The 17,026-nt window shown below is 42.6% G+C and overlaps 6 protein-coding genes across 6 annotated transcripts; 3 read left to right on the forward strand and 3 right to left on the reverse strand.

Moving 5' to 3' along the window:
- Nucleotides 1–126: 126 nt before the first annotated feature.
- BCR41DRAFT_356999 (regulator of chromosome condensation 1/beta-lactamase-inhibitor protein II) lies at nt 127–1,909 on the reverse strand. Its single transcript, XM_022024779.1, has one exon. The coding sequence runs from the start codon at nt 1,853–1,855 to the stop codon at nt 134–136; it is 1,722 nt and encodes a 573-aa protein (XP_021879618.1). The 5' UTR covers nt 1,856–1,909; the 3' UTR covers nt 127–133.
- Nucleotides 1,910–2,740: 831 nt separating this feature from the next.
- On the forward strand, nt 2,741–4,790 carry BCR41DRAFT_372136 (hypothetical protein; the record flags this gene model as incomplete). The annotated part of the gene is made up of 7 exons (XM_022026656.1): nt 2,741–2,880; nt 3,005–3,189; nt 3,288–3,402; nt 3,520–3,585; nt 3,682–3,797; nt 4,095–4,099; nt 4,323–4,790. 7 exons carry the CDS (start codon nt 2,741–2,743, stop codon nt 4,788–4,790), a joined length of 1,095 nt encoding a protein of 364 aa, XP_021879619.1.
- Nucleotides 4,791–5,562: 772 nt separating this feature from the next.
- On the reverse strand, nt 5,563–6,001 carry BCR41DRAFT_110945 (hypothetical protein). The gene is made up of 2 exons (XM_022019388.1): nt 5,740–6,001; nt 5,563–5,630 (listed from the first exon to the last, which is right to left on the reverse strand). Exons 1-2 carry the CDS (start codon nt 5,949–5,951, stop codon nt 5,603–5,605), a joined length of 240 nt encoding a protein of 79 aa, XP_021879620.1. The 5' UTR covers nt 5,952–6,001; the 3' UTR covers nt 5,563–5,602.
- Nucleotides 6,002–6,586: 585 nt separating this feature from the next.
- On the forward strand, nt 6,587–8,255 carry BCR41DRAFT_357001 (Yip1 domain-domain-containing protein). The gene is made up of 5 exons (XM_022024780.1): nt 6,587–7,111; nt 7,221–7,299; nt 7,402–7,444; nt 7,533–7,652; nt 7,753–8,255. The coding sequence occupies exons 1-5, from the start codon at nt 6,737–6,739 to the stop codon at nt 7,997–7,999; spliced, it is 864 nt and encodes a 287-aa protein (XP_021879621.1). The 5' UTR covers nt 6,587–6,736; the 3' UTR covers nt 8,000–8,255.
- On the reverse strand, nt 7,796–9,048 carry BCR41DRAFT_357004 (Alpha/Beta hydrolase protein). Its single transcript, XM_022024781.1, has 3 exons — nt 8,678–9,048; nt 8,479–8,554; nt 7,796–8,375 (listed from the first exon to the last, which is right to left on the reverse strand). Exons 1-3 carry the CDS (start codon nt 9,017–9,019, stop codon nt 8,215–8,217), a joined length of 579 nt encoding a protein of 192 aa, XP_021879622.1. The 5' UTR covers nt 9,020–9,048; the 3' UTR covers nt 7,796–8,214.
- Nucleotides 9,049–9,176: 128 nt separating this feature from the next.
- On the forward strand, nt 9,177–16,627 carry BCR41DRAFT_324669 (nucleoporin Nup186/Nup192/Nup205). The gene is made up of 8 exons (XM_022021557.1): nt 9,177–9,621; nt 9,771–14,579; nt 14,680–14,801; nt 14,905–15,054; nt 15,163–15,421; nt 15,509–15,838; nt 15,940–16,358; nt 16,488–16,627. Exons 1-8 carry the CDS (start codon nt 9,432–9,434, stop codon nt 16,578–16,580), a joined length of 6,372 nt encoding a protein of 2,123 aa, XP_021879623.1. The 5' UTR covers nt 9,177–9,431; the 3' UTR covers nt 16,581–16,627.
- The last annotated feature ends 399 nt before the right edge of the window (nt 16,628–17,026 follow it).

Genomic DNA, 17,026 nt, shown 5'->3' on the forward strand with positions numbered 1-17,026 from the left:
ACCCTCTTTGTACATATTCTACTCTTTTTTGGTATTGAATAATAAAGTATAGAGTGCTTTAGCAGTATATATATATATAATTTTTTTTTTTTTATTTTTTTTTTATTGGGTGTTCTAGAGATCAATATCTGCTCTATATCCACACCCAAGAAGATCCATAACCACCTTTTACCCATCCACGACTTAAACCATGCTTTACTCTACTGTTAGACGAATTATTAGAGCCTGGGAGAGCAATTTTACGAGGCTCAAGTACATCGCAAAGATCTTCTATGCTTCCAGTACCACAATTGCCATGTTCATTCCATCCCCATGCATAGCAATCACCTGACCGGGTCATAGCCAAGGTATGTTCTGATCCACAGCTGTATGAGACAATTTCTTCACAAGTATCTTCCCTATTCTGCGCATTGTCTAGCGTTGGTGTCGATCTTGAAGTTGGTATTCGCACTTGTACAATGATACTTGATGGTATTACCTGGCTTGTACCGCTCAGATTTACATTCACAGAAAAATAGGGTCTACCGCTGCCGAGCTGTCCATGATCATCTCTTCCCCATAGATAAATGCATGAGGACCCACCTTGTGTAAACGGGCGCGTGTCCATAGCAGCATTATGATTCCAGCCACAAGATATTGAGTCAACATATGGCAAACCATGGACACACTCAAATCCAATCCTGAAGTCTTTCCCCAGTACTGATGATAATGATGACGCAGATGGAGAAGCGGAGGATGAAGAGGGACCCAATTGGCCGTACTTGTTCAAGCCCGAAGCGTAAACAGTGCCATCTGAAAACAAAACCAAGGAGTGGTTCTGCCCACAAGCCATATCTAGGATCTCTACTTCTGGAACCGAAAGCTTGGAGATCAGAATACGGGTTGGCTCCATAAATTTCCCGCGTAGCTCCTTTTCTGTAAAAGACAAGGACGATGGCTGAACATCGCCTACTACGTCTGTGTTTGATGGTCGCTCGAGAATGCCGAGTTGCCCCTGCCGATTACTACCCCATCCTACCAAGAAAGTTTTACTTTTTCTGCTGTTATTGCTGTTGATTGACTGATCTCCTTGCATAGCGGTTTTTTCCTCCTTGGCCAAAAGTAATACATGTCTCAGCCCAGCTTTAACCTTGAGAATTTCCAGCGGATATGAATTTGAATTTTTGTTCAAGAGTCCCGTCTCAATTTCAATAGCTTTACGACCGGATTTTGTGAGATGAGGTCCAAGTCCAAGTTCACCAAAAGAGCCAGAGCCCCAAGCAAAGACCTTGGATGTTGCCTTCTTTTCATTTGCTATAGTCCCCTCAATATCATCGTTGGCGCCATTGACGAGTTTTGATTCAAAATAACCAGGTTCAGTAACAGCAATTGTAAATGCCCATCCACAGGCAATGGATCGCCATCGCTGTTGATTTTGATGTTGGTATCGATCCTTATGCCTTGTTTTGTCACCCCATTGCTCTTCACTCTCCTCTTCCTCCTCTCCCTCCCCAGACGGGAAGGCTGTTCTATTGGCATGAAGCGAAAACACCTGTGAAGCTTCTGAGAGAAGTGTCTCACAGTCTTTGTTGGATCCTGTCATGTAGAGTGTTTGATTTCCTCGAGTTATAATTGCCGTATGGTTTCCACCTGCTGCAAAGTCAATGAATGGTGAATTCGCAGCATGATCATGGCCTTGGCACTCTCCACGTTGTCCTTGTTCATATTGTTCCCGATGTTCTTCCTGTTGCCAACGAGTATGAAAAGAAAGAGATGGAGCAAAAAGCACAGGTTGCGGTATGCTCATGTCCTCATTAGATCCGATTCCGAGCTGACCATTCCCATTTGAGCCGAATGCATACAGAGCACACGCCATGGTTTATATTGAATTTGTCTTCGTTACAAAAAACAGAATTGTAATGACTTGACGAGAGAAAGAGCTAGTGAGAAAAACTTCGCCATAATCAATGTGGCTTTAATACCTCAAAAAATATCATTCCTGACGATTTTGTAAGTTGCATCTAAATATCGACATTCTATCATTCTATCTGCAAGCACTCTTGTTTCTCTCTTCACAATAAGACTAACAGTAATAAATGAACACAAGGTCTTTTAGAATTCCATAGAAACTTCGTTGTTGGCACAGTGAGCATCCTTCCCAAAGGAGGGTTGAGCATTGAAAGAGTTCAACGGTTGCGTTCCTATTGGCCCAGCACATCCACATCCACATGCTGCTCCTATCTTTTTCCCACAGCACTTCAAGTGAGCAAGCAATAAAGAAGAGATGAACACAAGAAGTGCTGAAAGGCCGATCTGCGCGCTGACAGCCCGTTGGCTACTTGTGTTCACTATTTACATGCAAATACATGTATATTATACACCTTGTTTTGTTGTTGTCCTGGGAATCACACAAAGACTGAGTTGGACCAATAGGCGTGCTGCTGGAACCTTATCTTCTGTCTACTTCGTTTGCCTCTTCTCATCTCTCTTTCTTTCTTTTTCTTTCTGATTCTTTTCACTTTGCTCATTCACTCCTCTCTGTCAAAACAAGTTTCTCCCCTCAACTCAAGTGAACAAAGAAGCAACAACTCAAATAGGCATGAAGTTCTTCAAAACTACTCTAGCGGCTGTTGGAGTGCTTACTCTCTTGGCTGCACCAGTCACAGCTCAGTACGAACAGTATGTCCAAGAGCAGCAGCAGCAGCAGCAACAACAGCAACAGAAATCTGCTACTTCAGAGAAACACGGTGTTGCTGGGCTTATGGATCTTGCCAAAGCGCTTCTTATTGGAGGCAGCCCACCTCCTGTTCTCTTTGTTGACGATCCCACCGGAGCAATTACAAACATCACTGATGCCAACTATAAGGATACTATTTTTGAAGACGAGTGGATCATCGCCTTGTAAGTTCCGAACTTGAAAAGGGAGAAAGTGAAAGAAACAAAATAGATGAAAGGCATGAGTGATTATTAGAAAGAGTTAGTTGGCTGACATGTACTCTTTTCTTTATAAAATCCATCATTCTAGCTGTTCTTTCTCCTCCGCACCTTGCGCTGACTATTTCCCAACCTATCTCGATGCTGCAGTCACCATGCAGAATGAGACACAGACAAAGTTCGCAGCAGTTTGGGTTGAGGAGAATCCTCGTCTCTCTGCTCGCTTTATTGTCCCTGCTCGTCTCCCATATGTTATCTATGCCAAGGATGGAGACTGTAGGCTCTTTTTTTTTTTTTTTTTTTTTTTTTCTTCCTTATTATTAATGGAATTGCCTGGAAAGCTAACAAGATGTATTAATGTTTTATTGAAATAGTTCGTCATATCCCCTATGTCCGCAACGATACCCAGTATTTAATCACCTTCATTGAAGAGGAAAAGTATAAATTCTACTCTGTGTTGGATGGACCTATGGGACCTTACTCTACTATGTGAGTAGTGTTCACATTATTTGTCACAATGTTCTTTTAGCTGTTTTTATTATTTTAACCAGACATTAAATTATCATTTTCAACTGACCACTGTATCCTATTCAATTGATATTCTAGCTCCAGTTATTTTGTAAAGTACGCAGAATTCATGGAGTGGGTCGGCAAGTACACCAGCTGGATGCCGTAAGTGAAGATGCCTTGAATTTCTGCTGCTTTTGCATAGCACTGTTCTAATAGCTGTTTAACATTAATTCTCTCTATCTTTTGGTAACTTCATAGTAAATGGCTTATCTACATCATTGCTGGCTCCACTTCCGGAATGGTTTTCTCATTCTTCTCGGGTGGATCCAACTACTCAAGTGATCCTTCCAAGTATCCTCACTTGAATCCCGATGGTACATTGAAAAAGGTTGTTGACCCTGCTGCTGCGCCCTCGGGAAGTAGCACCTCTACCAAAACCACCAAGACAACAACTACGACTACGACCAAGAAGCGCTCGGCCAAGAAGGCATAAAAAAAGAAAAAAATGCATAGCATGTCTTTTGACAAAACATACACATTCTCTCTCGTTCTTATATATAGTTAACTTCAACATAAACTTAATAAATTATGAATAGCGCCATTAACAATTTCATTGGAAATATTAAGTGCGTTTTTAACTCTATATTTACACAAATGATTAATAATTACAGACAAAGTAAAGAATGTTTTGTGCTCTTAACGCGCTCGTTATTGATCCCCTTCAGATGGAAACGCTGGAAGATAAAGAGGGACATTGTGATTATGAGGGAGGCGAAGAGAAACTGCATCCTGGCAATAAGCCGGACACGTCAAACGGTGCTCATTTGTAATACATTCAAAGACATCAAGGCATAATTGATTTCTATCTTTTTTTTTTTTTTTTTTTTCTTCATTAATAGGACCACCTCATTGATCTTTTAACAAAACAATGGACACGTCTCGATAATAAGGTCCGGTTCATTTTGATGATTATTTCTGGTGAACTTCAAGTCCAAAACCGCAAGAAAGCACTCATTGTTCAGGATATGCATATGAAAGGTTTCACAAGGATCCAGGATTTAGATATAGAGGTGGATCAGGCAGTAGTTCCTGACCCAGGCGCCGTTAAACCCAAGGTTGAAAATGGAAACGAATTTGATTATCTTCTCAAGATGGCCATCTGGAGTCTGACCCACGAGAAAGTTGAAGAACTCAAGAAGGAGCGTGACATGAAGAATGCGGAACTGAAGCTGCTGATCGACAAGTCTGCATACGATCTCTGGAATGAGGATCTGGACGCGCTTATGGCAGCATGGGAGGCGTTATTACAGGCTGATATTGACGAAGCTAACTACATGGGTAACAAAGGTAAAAAGCCGATATCTTAAGATCATGGCAGAGCTTTAGGTGAAGGTATCGAGTTTTATATCCAAGGCTCGCGTCAGGTTGTCTGTCAATGCATCACTGGTTCAGCCATAGAAAAAAAAAAAAAAAAAAAAAAAAAAAAAAAAAAAAAAACGAGTAATACTTAAAGCTCGAATGCTCTAACAAGTTACCTCTTTTCTCTGCAGTGCAGACCAAGTCATGGCCGCACTGAGAGCTCTTCTCGTCCAGCACCCGCAGTTATGCATTTTGAGAATTACTGGCGCTAAGAGTCAAAGAAGTACTGGCATTGACACTCTTCTTATACCGAAGACTAGATCAAAGTCTGGGCTGATCTGCTCCTCTGGTATTAGGCTTTGGCTATTGTTGGACAAAGGTGATTTTTAGATGGGGCCCAGCTAATGAGGAACAGGAACCAGGGCTGGTGAAGCGAAGCAGAATGGAAGAGGTGCTGATTAGAGAATGGAGGAGTAAGAAAGAGTAGAGCAGTGGAGAAGAATAAAACTATTTTGACGGCCTCAGCGCGGATTCAATGAGGAATGGGTAAAGTGCGCCTCTAAATAGGTTATGATCCGGCCACAATGGAGACGGGTTTGGATCATGTATTTTTTCCCTTAAAATCCATAAGTTAATTACAACATTGATAATAAGGGTCAAGCTTATATTTCTAGCTGTAAGAAAAATCGTGACACGTAGCAGATGGCTGTTCATTTTATATTGAAAGCTCTTTCCTCTCATAGACTCAATGAGAAATAGACTAGATATATATCTTTAAGAGCACCAGCTAATATCACTAGGGAAAAAAAGACGCGTTTACTCAGTATCTAATGACGGATGCCTGGAAACTAACAAAGATAATTAAGTACAAAGACAGATAAAATTATATTGAGCCTTTCCTTTTACCCATTGAGTAATACATGCTAATCTAACATTCTGCTGTTTGCATTTGCCTACGATTGCCACAATAACAAAGACACTTTTCCCCTAGTCCAATAAGGGTCGATGAACTGTGCAGAATAGTCAAGGGATGTCAAAATGTAAAAACCAAGGTGGAGGTAATAGGTAACTGACGGTTTGGTTTCGACAAGCACACTACAGTATTCTAGTCGAACTTTGGTAAAGAGGAGGAGAAGTGAAGAAGAAGGATGAAGAGCGGCGTTAACCATAAAAGAGTGGCGTCAACTCGAGGACATGTATTTTGAGTGTTACTTTTCTGGGGTAAGTTTGTACAATAATTGAAGCCAAGTAAGCTTTATCACTTTATTAACACGCTATGTTCTTCAAAGCTACAAAAAGAGATGCGTAGAAAAGACACCAAGTTTATTGTTGGTTTTCTCGGACAACAGACTGACTTAGCTTTATTTTATTTTGTTCAAAGTAGGTGCTATGCACTATGTTGAATGTACTAGAAGATCAAGACTATGTTCTATATCGTTTTATCTCTTCACCCATCCTTCTTTTTATAATGGGCAAGAGTCTTGAGATACGTAGTTGTTGGGATCAACGAGCTCTACACGTCCAAAAAGCGCTCTGTCTGCCAGAAATTTGTGACATCCACCTTTATTTACCCCAGGTCTACGACATCATGAACGTTGTTCACTACAAATCTATCTACCAACAGCGCCTCCTTTGCTTGCAATCAAAGGATACTCTATGCATTTGTTCTTGGTTATGTGGTAGCCGCAGTAGCGGTAGTTGTGTCTATCGGTAGTGCAGGTGATAAAAAAAAAAATGACGTAATTTAGGCTGCATTAGAGCAAGGCTTTTTGAACCCAGAGCAAGGAGCATCCATTTTTTGTCCCAAACGCCAAGACATCATCTTTCAATTCGCGAGCAGCGAAATCAACCATCGCAACACGTACGATAGGGAGAAGTGCCAGGACATATACGGCGAAAGCAAAATACAATAAAGCATAGCATCTACATACATTCACACTTACACATACGCGCAATGAGCAATCACCACACTCGAGTCGAACCAGATGACTTTTTGTCACCTGCAGCACCAAGCTATGTCGAGGCGACATCTTATTCGGACACATATGACAACCCATTCGAGACAAACATTCCTCAACGCATGAACTCACCGTCTATTGAGCCTGATGATGTACCTCTTCCTGGACAGAAGCCCCTCAGCCCAACCAGGAGCTCCTTGCCCAAAGTTTCTGGAAATATTGGCTCCAACAGTCAAAGCAATGGTGGTGGCAGCAGTAGCAATAACAACAATCTCAGTGGGAACATTGGTAGCGGTGCCAGCCTCAGCACTGGGCAGGCTATGATGGGGAGTGCTATTGATACCCTAGACGAGCCTGTGTCTGAAACTCTTGTAAATATTCATGGAATAACCAAGCACGGTTGCATTGTTAAAAGAAAGGCGTATTGCTTATGTGCAGCCTTTATTATTTTTATATTTTCATTTTATTATTTAATATTAGCTCCGCGACCTACGTAATGTCGGCGCCAAACTTCAGCAAGTTTTGTACCCCAAGGGGCGCAAGGATATTCTCAAAGATTGTAATGCTTTCAAATCTGATCTGCCTGCCATCGCCTCTCATGTGTATGATCAGTATGATAGATCTAATATTCAGGTTATCTTTGCGTGATCTGTGTCAATAGGGGATCTCTGGGGCCCGCTTTTGATGTGTTTAACTCTGTCTATGTAAGTTGAAGGATAATGTCATATGCTGATAGTTCGTCCTTTTAAGACAATGAGGCTAATCAGTTTTATTCCTTTCATGGATTACTAGTGTCTTAAGTACCAGGGCACCAACAGAGCAAAAGATTACAGTATTTACCTGGATTTTCATCATTGTCTGGCTTGGATCGGCCGTCGTCACAGTTAATGCCAAGCTTCTCGGAGGAAGAGTGTATGTTGTTTTACCACGTTGCATGGCTGTGTGTGCCGAAGTTATTCAGCCACATCAGATTGTAGGCTGATTTTTTTTTTTTTTTTTTTTTGGCTATTAGATCTTTTTTCCAAAGTGTTTGCGTGATCGGATACTGCTTGTTCCCGCTTGTGCTTGTCAGTGTGGTATCTATATTTGTGGGCTCCCTCATCATCCGACTACCATTGTGTATCGTAGCCTTTGGTTGGGCTGCCTGGGCCTCTTTGGGATTCCTATCTGACTCAAATCTCGCCAACCGCCGTGCCCTTGGCGTTTATCCTTTATTCTTATTCTACTTTGTTATTGCCTGGATGATTCTCATTTCATAATCGTAATATGCAACTCAAGGGCGAACGAGATATAATAGGAGGCAAAAAAGGCGTCGGTGGTATTGAAATGTTTCGAAACAGCATGAAGCGTATACCGAAAAGATAGTGCTAGCGTTGTATAGTTTCATTTCTTCTTTTAAAACAAACTTTCTCAACCAGTAGTAATGTTATTGCCTACTATACTCAAAAATTCTCATGCATCTGTCATAAGGCCCCTAGGTAGACATTTTTCGAATAACATTCTCAACCAGTTCCGGAAAATGATGATTTTTGATAAAGTGGCCACGTTCTGGGAGTTCAATATAGTCGATCCCTAAGATTTTGCTTGCTACCTCGCGTTGTTCCTCGATGGGAACCAGATGATCATCTGGACTCGCTGTAGTAAAGAGTTTAGTGATTGAAAGGCAAAGAAAAGTCAAAAATTAATCGTTCTTCACCGAATAATCTTCACTGTCTCTGCTCTCTAATGAAGCACATACAAAACTGGGTAATCCACTCGGTGTTAGCCCTCATAGAATTCCAATTCCATGCCCTATTGAAATATCCTGCTTCTCGCTAAAGAAGCGTAAAAGCCTTTTAGTTTTGGGGCCTCAAGAATGGCAATGCAAATTGTGTGCTTATGTGGAGACAAAAGCGTTGCTGTGTCATGTATGAATGCTCAAAATCGGTTGTTCATACTTCAGAGGGATCACCGAGGTCGGAGTGATATGCACTCACAAGGACAACACCCTTAACCTTCCGAGATTCGATGTATCTCATAATAGCAGCTGCTCCACTGCTATGACCAATGACTACATCCTGTTCATTAATCCCAATGGTATCTTCCATAAAGGGTATCCAAATCTCTTCGTGCGCTTCATAGGGGTCAGGAAATGTGCGTAGGACATTCCCACCTGGAAACAACAGGTGACCTGTCTTTGGGTGTTTTGCGGCTGTGAGCGCGTTAATGACAGAGGGATACCACATGGAAATTTCGACTTGATCGTTTCCATTGCCTGGTACGAGGATGATGCGCGACATGATGCTTGGTGTTCACTGACGAATTGGAGAGCCCATGATGGTTGTGGAAAAGACACGCGTCGCGTTTTGGTCGATGCCAATTTAGCCCCTTAATATACCGACCAGTCACCATGCTCAAAACCCATAAACAGAGATGGAGATCAATCATTAAGGACAACTTTCATCCCTTCTGTTCTCATTACCCTCCCTTCTTTATTGCTCACCTATCCATTCCATTCATTCTAGATCCTGTATCAGGAAGAAGGAATAGCAATTTTCATTCACTCATTCCGACCATCACATTCACCCTTTCTCTCTTCAGGTAGTCACCGTTTTTGCTGTCTTTGGCGCCGCGAACGATACGCGTCTGGCGATAGAAATAACGCCCCGCATCCTGAGCCAAATCAACACATTTCGACCGACACTCTAAGGAATGGAACAACAACAACAATGGATTCCGGCTTTTGAGGAGCTTGCCGAAAATGTCTCCAAAGCATTGCTCTCAGACTCACATGAGTATGTTCACGGTGTTGTGCGTCAATTAGAAACTCATAAGCAATCTATCATCACTCTTCTGGAGATACCTGCACCTAATGTCGGCCACAGAGCTCAGCTGAAGCTTGGTATGGATAAATGTGTCTATCCCACTAGCACCTTTCTCTCACTTTCTTATTCTCATTTCTTTCCTTTTTGCTTTTTGTTGTTGGAAGGTAACTTGAAGGTTAAAATGACTCTCCTCTTTCGCCTAATCTAACTTTAAACATTTCTTTAGGCTCGCCGAAAATCAATGGCAGGGTACGCACAGTCAATGAGGATTTTATCTCAGAAGCCATTCTTTTGTCAGATCAACTGGAGCTTGATGAATATATTGCTTCTTCACTTCTTGACTATGGTATCGAACGGAGAGCACGATTCGACCGTACAGCTATTGAAACAGCCATTATTTTGTTCCACAGAGAAAAAATCGCAATGCTCCATATCATTCATGCCATTTTGGATACGTCAAGTACTTATGATGCACCTACAGAGTTCAGCAGGGCAATAGTCAACTTCAGAGACGATCTCTTGCAAAGTAACTTAGGCAGTAAGGCCCTCAATTTGATCGAGAATCTAGAGAAGAAGGCAACAGCTCTCAAGAATGCAATGACTGAGACGTCAACATTGGTGGCACAGCTCGGCATGCCCATAAACGAAGATCGTCTTGATTTCATCAAGCAGGAGCGCGTTCTAGTTGCCACAATCATGTTTGATATTGCATTTTGCCACGAGCTACCTGCTTCAACGGTTAAATCTACTATTATAACCCTGAAGAAAATGAATCTTTCTGATCCACTCGCCATATACCTCACTGTCACTGTCATGGCAGCCTTCGAGGTTTCTCCAGAACATATGCGAATCCGTGGAAAGTCCAGCGATGATTTTCCCATCTACATGGCTCAAGAGACAATCTTTACTGACTACGCGAGTTTCATCACGGAAAAGAATTGGGCTGTCCCTGCTATCGGAGCTGTTATCTTGTTGCAATTTAGTCTATGTATCGGAAATGTCTACCAAAATCGTGGGAACGGCCTGTCAGAGGATGACCTTCAAAGAGTGACTGAGAACGCTGTTACGTCAGATGCATTTCAATTTATCGCCAATTATATCCTTGGATTCAAGTCGCAGGTGGTGATCAATGGAAACGAGATTGAGGTCCCTTTTAAGATGTCCAATGCATCGTTGGGTATTTTGGATCAAAATACTGATGGGTTTGAAACTACCGTTGGTAAACCTGTTGCAGTTCGGATGGCTGTTGATGTGCAAGACCAAATTCTTGTCTTGCTCGAGATGACGATGCGTGATTTCATTATCACTATGCAAACGCTGCTTCGAAAGATCAAGCACAGAGAAGAGGATGTGGTCGCTCACCAATCATCACTGCGACAATCACAGATGCAATTAGCACACAGGAACGACCTTGATGCATTATTTACTGTCGTTGCTCTTTTGTACAAAGGACGTCCTGAGGCAGGGATCCGTTTTTGGCCCAATAATGATGATAGACTTTACAGGTTCCTCAAGTGGGGTGTCGATTGCAAGAATACAGCGCGTTCATTCTTTGATATGCTGGGGTCACTTGCTACTGGGCCTCAATGCGCTCACTATGCTTATGAATTTTTGAAGAGTAATGGAGGTCGCTACGGGACACAAGGCTCAGCAACGCCCAACACTCTATGCTCTTGGGGGAAGCTTTTTGAGGCTGTTGACTATTACACAGAGAGACTTAATGCTGAAATTAGTGCCGGGGGACAAGTGGAAAAGATCCTACCAGAAGAGGAGGCGCTCCTTAAATCGTTCTTGCATCTTCTTAGTGTTGTAGCTCAGTACTCCGCAGTTGCTCGCTCCGCCATGAACGATTCTAAACAGTATCAAGTTATCCATTCACTCTTTCGTTTCTTCATCTGTCCGATCTCTGTGGACCTCAAGGCTAGTATCTTGGATGCTATTGCGGCATTCGCAACACCTTCAACTAATAGGAGCGAGACTATTAACATGATATGGGATTATTTGGAGCAAGCAAGAATCCTACCTAAATCATATGCTACACCTTCGCCTGAGCAGACACTTTCCGCTGGCGACAAGGGTCCAGTTGTTGCGACGTCGCCTCGTCAAGAACAGGAGAGCTTGGATACTGGAATCGACTATGATATTGAGGAGATTGAAGCCGCAAATAAGACATTCCCTGAAACTCTCTCGTTCACTCGACTTTTGTGCAATTTGATCCAAGTACCTTTAAACCCAGAGGAGCTTTTGTCTGGCGGGTCTCCATCGATTTCGTCACAACTTGGATCCAGTTACCGCCAGCCTGGAGTCATCCCTTACGTTCGATTTGTATTGGATAAAATCTTTGTCAAAGCTCTTAACAGAACATACCGTGTCACGAACGAAAAATGGAAGGTCGTTGACTCCTGTCTTTGCTTCATGGAGCGATGCCTTCTTTCTTTCGACATTGGTTCTTTTGTGATTGGAGAGTCCCTCAAAAAGGATCAAGACGACACCAGTATCGAGGCGCAAAGGAAAAACGTTCTTCGCGCTTCTTTGCATCCTGCGTTTGAAGTGTTGACGCGTCTCCTTTCAGGTGGAGACGTATTGCATGAAATATTTAGAGTCATCGGGACTGGCGTAGACATTCTGAATAAGGAAGATAAAACAACGCCTTACTTGAAATCTTCAATCCTTAGATGCTTCAGGATCGTGACCAAGACCATGCAGCTTCAGGATGTTTTCAAGGAGTATATTATCCAGATTCTATTATCATCTGGTAGCAGAAATTCAGTTTTATCATCGCTAGCACCAATGGAGCAACATTTAGCTTTTAGCCATGCCTCTATTGTTGATATTGCATGCTACATTAACTGTGATGTGAGCTTAGAAATTTGCTCGCTTTCAATTGAGATTCTAGACCGACTCTCCGCATCGCCTCTCTTCACCAGTACAGTAGGCCACAGGAGCACCGCCATCAACAGGCTAGTTCGACTCTTGCAAACTTCGTCTCTTTCCAACCAAATTCTCTACGGATTCGCTCAGAAGCTCGAGGAAGAGGAGGATGAGCAGACAGACGAGTTCGGCGTCCCCCATGCCGACCCGTCTATGGCTATTGACGGGTTAGAATCACACAACGCAGTCCAGAAGCGAGCCATCTTCGCGCCGCCTCCCATCACCGCCTCCACGGTCCGCCTCCAAATTATGCGCCTTTTACTCGACAACTTGGATGAGTCTCGTAGTCCGCCTTCAATTGCACATTTCTTGCTAGGGTACCCAACTGAGTTCAGACTTGCAGGATCTGAGAATGTTGACATCTTGTCCAACAATCTGTCTATTACCGCTCTTAATGTTACTTTGGACTTATTACGCCGTGGTGTGGATGGACAGGATTTTGACTACACTTCTCTGTCATCCATTCCATTATATATCACTCACCCTCAACTTGCTGCAAAATGCCAAGAGCTTATTTATCGTCTCTGTGTAGAGCCGGAGACTACGAAGCCAACGATGCGCTATCTCCGAACCAATGAAGCATTCTTTTACAGGCAACTAAAGGCACTTCCTATACGATTCGAGGAGGGTCTCGAAGGTCCTCATGGCGTTTTTATTCGTCGAGATGGTTCTCAGTTCAGAGCCAACTTTTTCAACCTTCTCTCTCAGCTTTACCAACGCTCATGGGTCATGCGCACAGCTGCTTTAGAGCTGCGAGTAGCATGCGAAACGAATCAGCGCAGCGAGGCTGTTCGTCTATTATCGCTTATCTTTGACAATACTGATAATGCACGCGCCACCAACAGTGACGATTTTATGTTTTCGATCTCGCGAGCTCGTAATGGCAACTTGGTTCAGCCTCGTGTGAAGATCCTGGAGCTTTTAGATTCGTTTGACTTTGCTTGGGATGATGACTTGAAGATCAAGGACTTGGAACGCTATTACTTCCCAGATATTTCCGAGGACTCCTGTTTAGAGAAGGATGAGAACGGTATTGAGTTGTATAACGCACGTAAATTATTCTCACTTCTTGTTGCCCGTAAGTCGCAGCTCGAGAACGAAAATATAATCTCTGGGGTCGCTCACAAGGCTGCAGCACATGCAGAGATTGAGGCTATCATGGGACAATGCTTGGCCAAGAATCATGCCAGAAAATTAGAAGCTGCAAGGAGAACAGCGTTTGAATCTTGGCGCGAGTTAATCGAGATCACATTAGGTCCTGGTTTCTATTCATTGAAAGTTGAAAAACGTGAAATGATACTTTACGATATCTTGGAAGCTGTGCTTGCTAAGCTCCAGAGGGACTGTCCAGTCGACATCACTACAATCTTGTCCAAAGTTGTCCTTTCCATCCTTCAACGCCTCCGCTCAGATCACTTCCGACAGTTCATCTTCCAGGCAACTTCAACCGACCCGAACAAAATGGACACGCGTTTGCCAGCTGAACGACTACATCGTCTCGCCAGAGGGATTATTGCAAGCATTCTTCGCCCTGGAACATCAGAATCTCGATATAACATGTATTCAGCTCTTGTCAACTATTTTCAGTATACACGATCGGAGGATGATACTCTCAAGAGCGCAAAAAGCTCATCGCTCTACGCTTCAGATGTTGCAAGGTCGAAGGTAGGCAGCGGCGCTAGAAGTGCCATCGAGCTTGGAAATCAGGTTTTGGTAGCGGAGGCAGGTGAGCGTCTCTTGGAGATCGTGTGTAGAGATGCTTCAGATGTCGATCAAGTTTGCAAGATCGCTGCGTTCACGCTTCTGAATACGTTATATGGCTTATTTGAGAAAGAGACTACCAACCGTGTGCTGGTGCATTTGGTTCAACGTAACTATTTAAAGCATTTTATTGATATCATGGCTCGGGAGGATCTTGAACTGCAAGCATGCGTCAAAGGCCGTGTGAGCAGAATGCCGATTTTGAGTGAGGCAAGGATGACCTTATTCTTGCGTATTGCTCAACGTAGGGATGGAGCTGAGCAGTTACTTGAGTATGGCTTTTTCGATGTCCTTACAAACTCTTCAGCTGTCATTGACATTCGATCCAACCTGGATTCTGCTGGTAAGTCACTTTTTTTTTTTTTTTTTTTTTTTTCCCTCTTTTTCTTCAGTAGCACTGGGGCTGATAAGTGTGAATTATGTTTATCCTCGTCACCAATCAGACTTTGGTCCATTTGAGCAAACAGAGAGCAATCTTTATCACAACATTGTCTATCCTATGCTTCAAGTCGCCGTTGCGATCCTCGCCAATCTTGGCCGAAACCATCGTACAGCCACATCCAAGGTATAATACACAACTTGTTTGATTGATTAATGGGCAAGTTGAAATATGTGCAAGAATGATCTATGGATCCCTTGCTAAGAAAAAACGAATCAATTTCACATAGGCCGAATTATTTGTGACTAGTCATCAGGACACTTTTGCTTCTATTCTGAGAGATAGCGATGTGCCAACCACAATTAATTCTCTTCGTGAGCTGCGTGTCATCACCGCTTTTCTAAACCAGCTTGCTGGCCACATCGCAACCAAGTCAGCAGTGAGTGTCCTTTTCCTCCTGTTTTTTTTTTAGCATTGTGTCTGATAATTTTCTTGAAACTTACAATCTCTGTAAATTCTATCTCAACAACTGTGTTCGGGGCCACAGTCTGCAGCATCCGTCTTTGGTCCTTTGCATAATCTCTTGTTAGCACTGATCCCTAAGTACTTTTCTGCTGATCAATGGTCACAATCTCTTCAACCTGTCAGTGACGCTGAAAAGATGATGGCAACCACATTAGCTCCTGCATTGACTGCTAGAAGTGGAACATCATTGTTCGAGCGAGATGCTAAGAACTTTGCTCGAGATATTTGCAAAAACTTGTTGTCGTATTGTCAAATCAGCACAGAAAATGTCAATCGTACAGGTAATATTCATGTAGTACATAATTCTGTTTATTTTAGTTGAAAAAAAAAAAAAAAAAAAAAATTGACACTCCAAAACATCTTTATAGCATCCAAATCATTTACACCTCTATTCACTTGGACGATTTCAAATCTGGTCAGTGGCCATGATTCGGTTGCAGTACCGTCATTGGCGACGTTAGTCGGCTTTATGAGCCGCACGACCAATGATGTTCAAGAGGCTCTGCTTCGCCATCAAACACAAGTAATCAAACTAGATAACATTGCGTCTTTGACTCCTGAGGAAAAACAGGATATTTTGCAGTCTTCGGATGAAGATTACCTGGATGAGCTTGTTGCAATCCAGAGGGATCAGCTTGCAGTTCAAGTGCTTCAAAAGATGCTACTATCGTCCACTCAGGAGATCATGTCGGATCTCTGTAAGTGAGAATATGATGAATGATATACAAATGTTCGTTCCTGGGACGGATATACCTAAGCTCATAGACTCACCTTTTTATACACATATACTCACTTATAGACTTGCTTGAGATATCATTAACTGTGTTTTGGAGACATTTGGAATATTACCTTGGACAATACGGAGGTCTGTTAGACGGTACAGCGTCGCAATCAAGATTGGGAGTCTCACGGTTTGGGCACAATAGTGTATTCAGTGGATTTGAATCGGGTGCTGGTACTAGTGCTGGGGGAGGCTCTGTTGGCGTATCTTCACTTAGTTTTGCGCGGAACAGCGGATTTGGAGGATTTGGTACTGCGTCGTCGATGGCAACAAGTAACGGATCAGGCGATTTTGGCATTAGTCTGAATACAAGCCAAAGTGTGAACCAGAGTTTATCCAAGAACTTTAAGCCCACTCTCGCGGAAGCACAGGCATTGAAGAGGGACGCGGGACATATGATTAAACCTGTTTTGGATAACATTGCCAGCCTTGACTTGGTGAGTTTTCAGTCTTTAATCACTTTGTTTTCATTCATTTAGAATAAGCGGGTTACTATACAGACAAAGGTAGATTGTTTAAGCTAACAACTCTTTGCCTTTTTCTTTTACTGCAATTGGCTATTCTAGACACAAGAGAGGATGAGATGGGATAGTAGTTCAAGGAATAGTTTTATTGAACTACTTGTGCGCAATATCCGTGCTCTAGTAGAGCGCACCTAAAAAAAAGACTCGCTTTAAAAAGCAAAATAAATTTACAGTATTACAACAACCACAGCTTACATGCAAAAAGAAGTATATCAATCATCGTCAATGCCAAACGAAAAGTCATATTATGTGGCTGTCATAGTCAAGCACGCGTATTTTCAGCCCTAAAGGAGCCAAATGAAAATTCTCAATCAAGATTGCAGTCCGGCGAATGTTTACGCAGAAGTCGTCTTTCCTACTCAGACACACAACAAACGACAATCATCAACCTTGCTTTGCCTTTGCCTTGCGCTGCAACTGTTGGAGATTCTGTCTAATTAATCTTTTTTTTTTTTCTTCAATTCTTTGCTGTATGTACATTGTCGCATCAATCTGTCTATGCAACGAAAACTCCACTAATAAACTGACCATCAATCGTTCTCTAACCCAATCAACCCGTAGGCCAGAACTGAAAAAAAAAA

The sequence above is a fragment of the Lobosporangium transversale genome (genome assembly GCF_002105155.1).
Source record: "Lobosporangium transversale strain NRRL 3116 chromosome Unknown BCR41scaffold_28, whole genome shotgun sequence".
Lineage (NCBI taxonomy): Eukaryota > Fungi > Mortierellomycota > Mortierellomycetes > Mortierellales > Mortierellaceae > Lobosporangium > Lobosporangium transversale.

Excerpts from the sequence above, each read along its gene's own strand:
- BCR41DRAFT_357004 (XM_022024781.1), bottom strand. The coding sequence starts at position 9,019 with ATGTCGCGCATCATCCTCGTACCAGGCAATGGAAACGATCAAGTCGAA. Across the intron at positions 8,555-8,677 it reads ACCTCGGTGATCCCTCTGAA|CGAGAAGCAGGATATTTCAA; the intron begins GTATGAACAACC and ends ACGCTTCTTTAG. Across the intron at positions 8,376-8,478 it reads CGAGTGGATTACCCAGTTTT|CGAGTCCAGATGATCATCTG; the intron begins GTATGTGCTTCA and ends TCTTTACTACAG.
- BCR41DRAFT_357001 (XM_022024780.1), top strand. The coding sequence starts at position 6,737 with ATGAGCAATCACCACACTCGAGTCGAACCAGATGACTTTTTGTCACCT. Across the intron at positions 7,300-7,401 it reads CAAGGATATTCTCAAAGATT|GGGATCTCTGGGGCCCGCTT; the intron begins GTAATGCTTTCA and ends CTGTGTCAATAG. Across the intron at positions 7,653-7,752 it reads AAGCTTCTCGGAGGAAGAGT|ATCTTTTTTCCAAAGTGTTT; the intron begins GTATGTTGTTTT and ends TTTGGCTATTAG.
- BCR41DRAFT_324669 (XM_022021557.1), top strand. The coding sequence starts at position 9,432 with ATGGAACAACAACAACAATGGATTCCGGCTTTTGAGGAGCTTGCCGAA. Across the intron at positions 15,055-15,162 it reads ACATCGCAACCAAGTCAGCA|TCTGCAGCATCCGTCTTTGG; the intron begins GTGAGTGTCCTT and ends TCGGGGCCACAG. Across the intron at positions 16,359-16,487 it reads ACATTGCCAGCCTTGACTTG|ACACAAGAGAGGATGAGATG; the intron begins GTGAGTTTTCAG and ends TGGCTATTCTAG.
- BCR41DRAFT_356999 (XM_022024779.1), bottom strand. The coding sequence starts at position 1,855 with ATGGCGTGTGCTCTGTATGCATTCGGCTCAAATGGGAATGGTCAGCTC.
- BCR41DRAFT_110945 (XM_022019388.1), bottom strand. The coding sequence starts at position 5,951 with ATGGTTAACGCCGCTCTTCATCCTTCTTCTTCACTTCTCCTCCTCTTT. Across the intron at positions 5,631-5,739 it reads TCTTTGTTATTGTGGCAATC|TTTCCAGGCATCCGTCATTA; the intron begins GTAGGCAAATGC and ends TATCTTTGTTAG.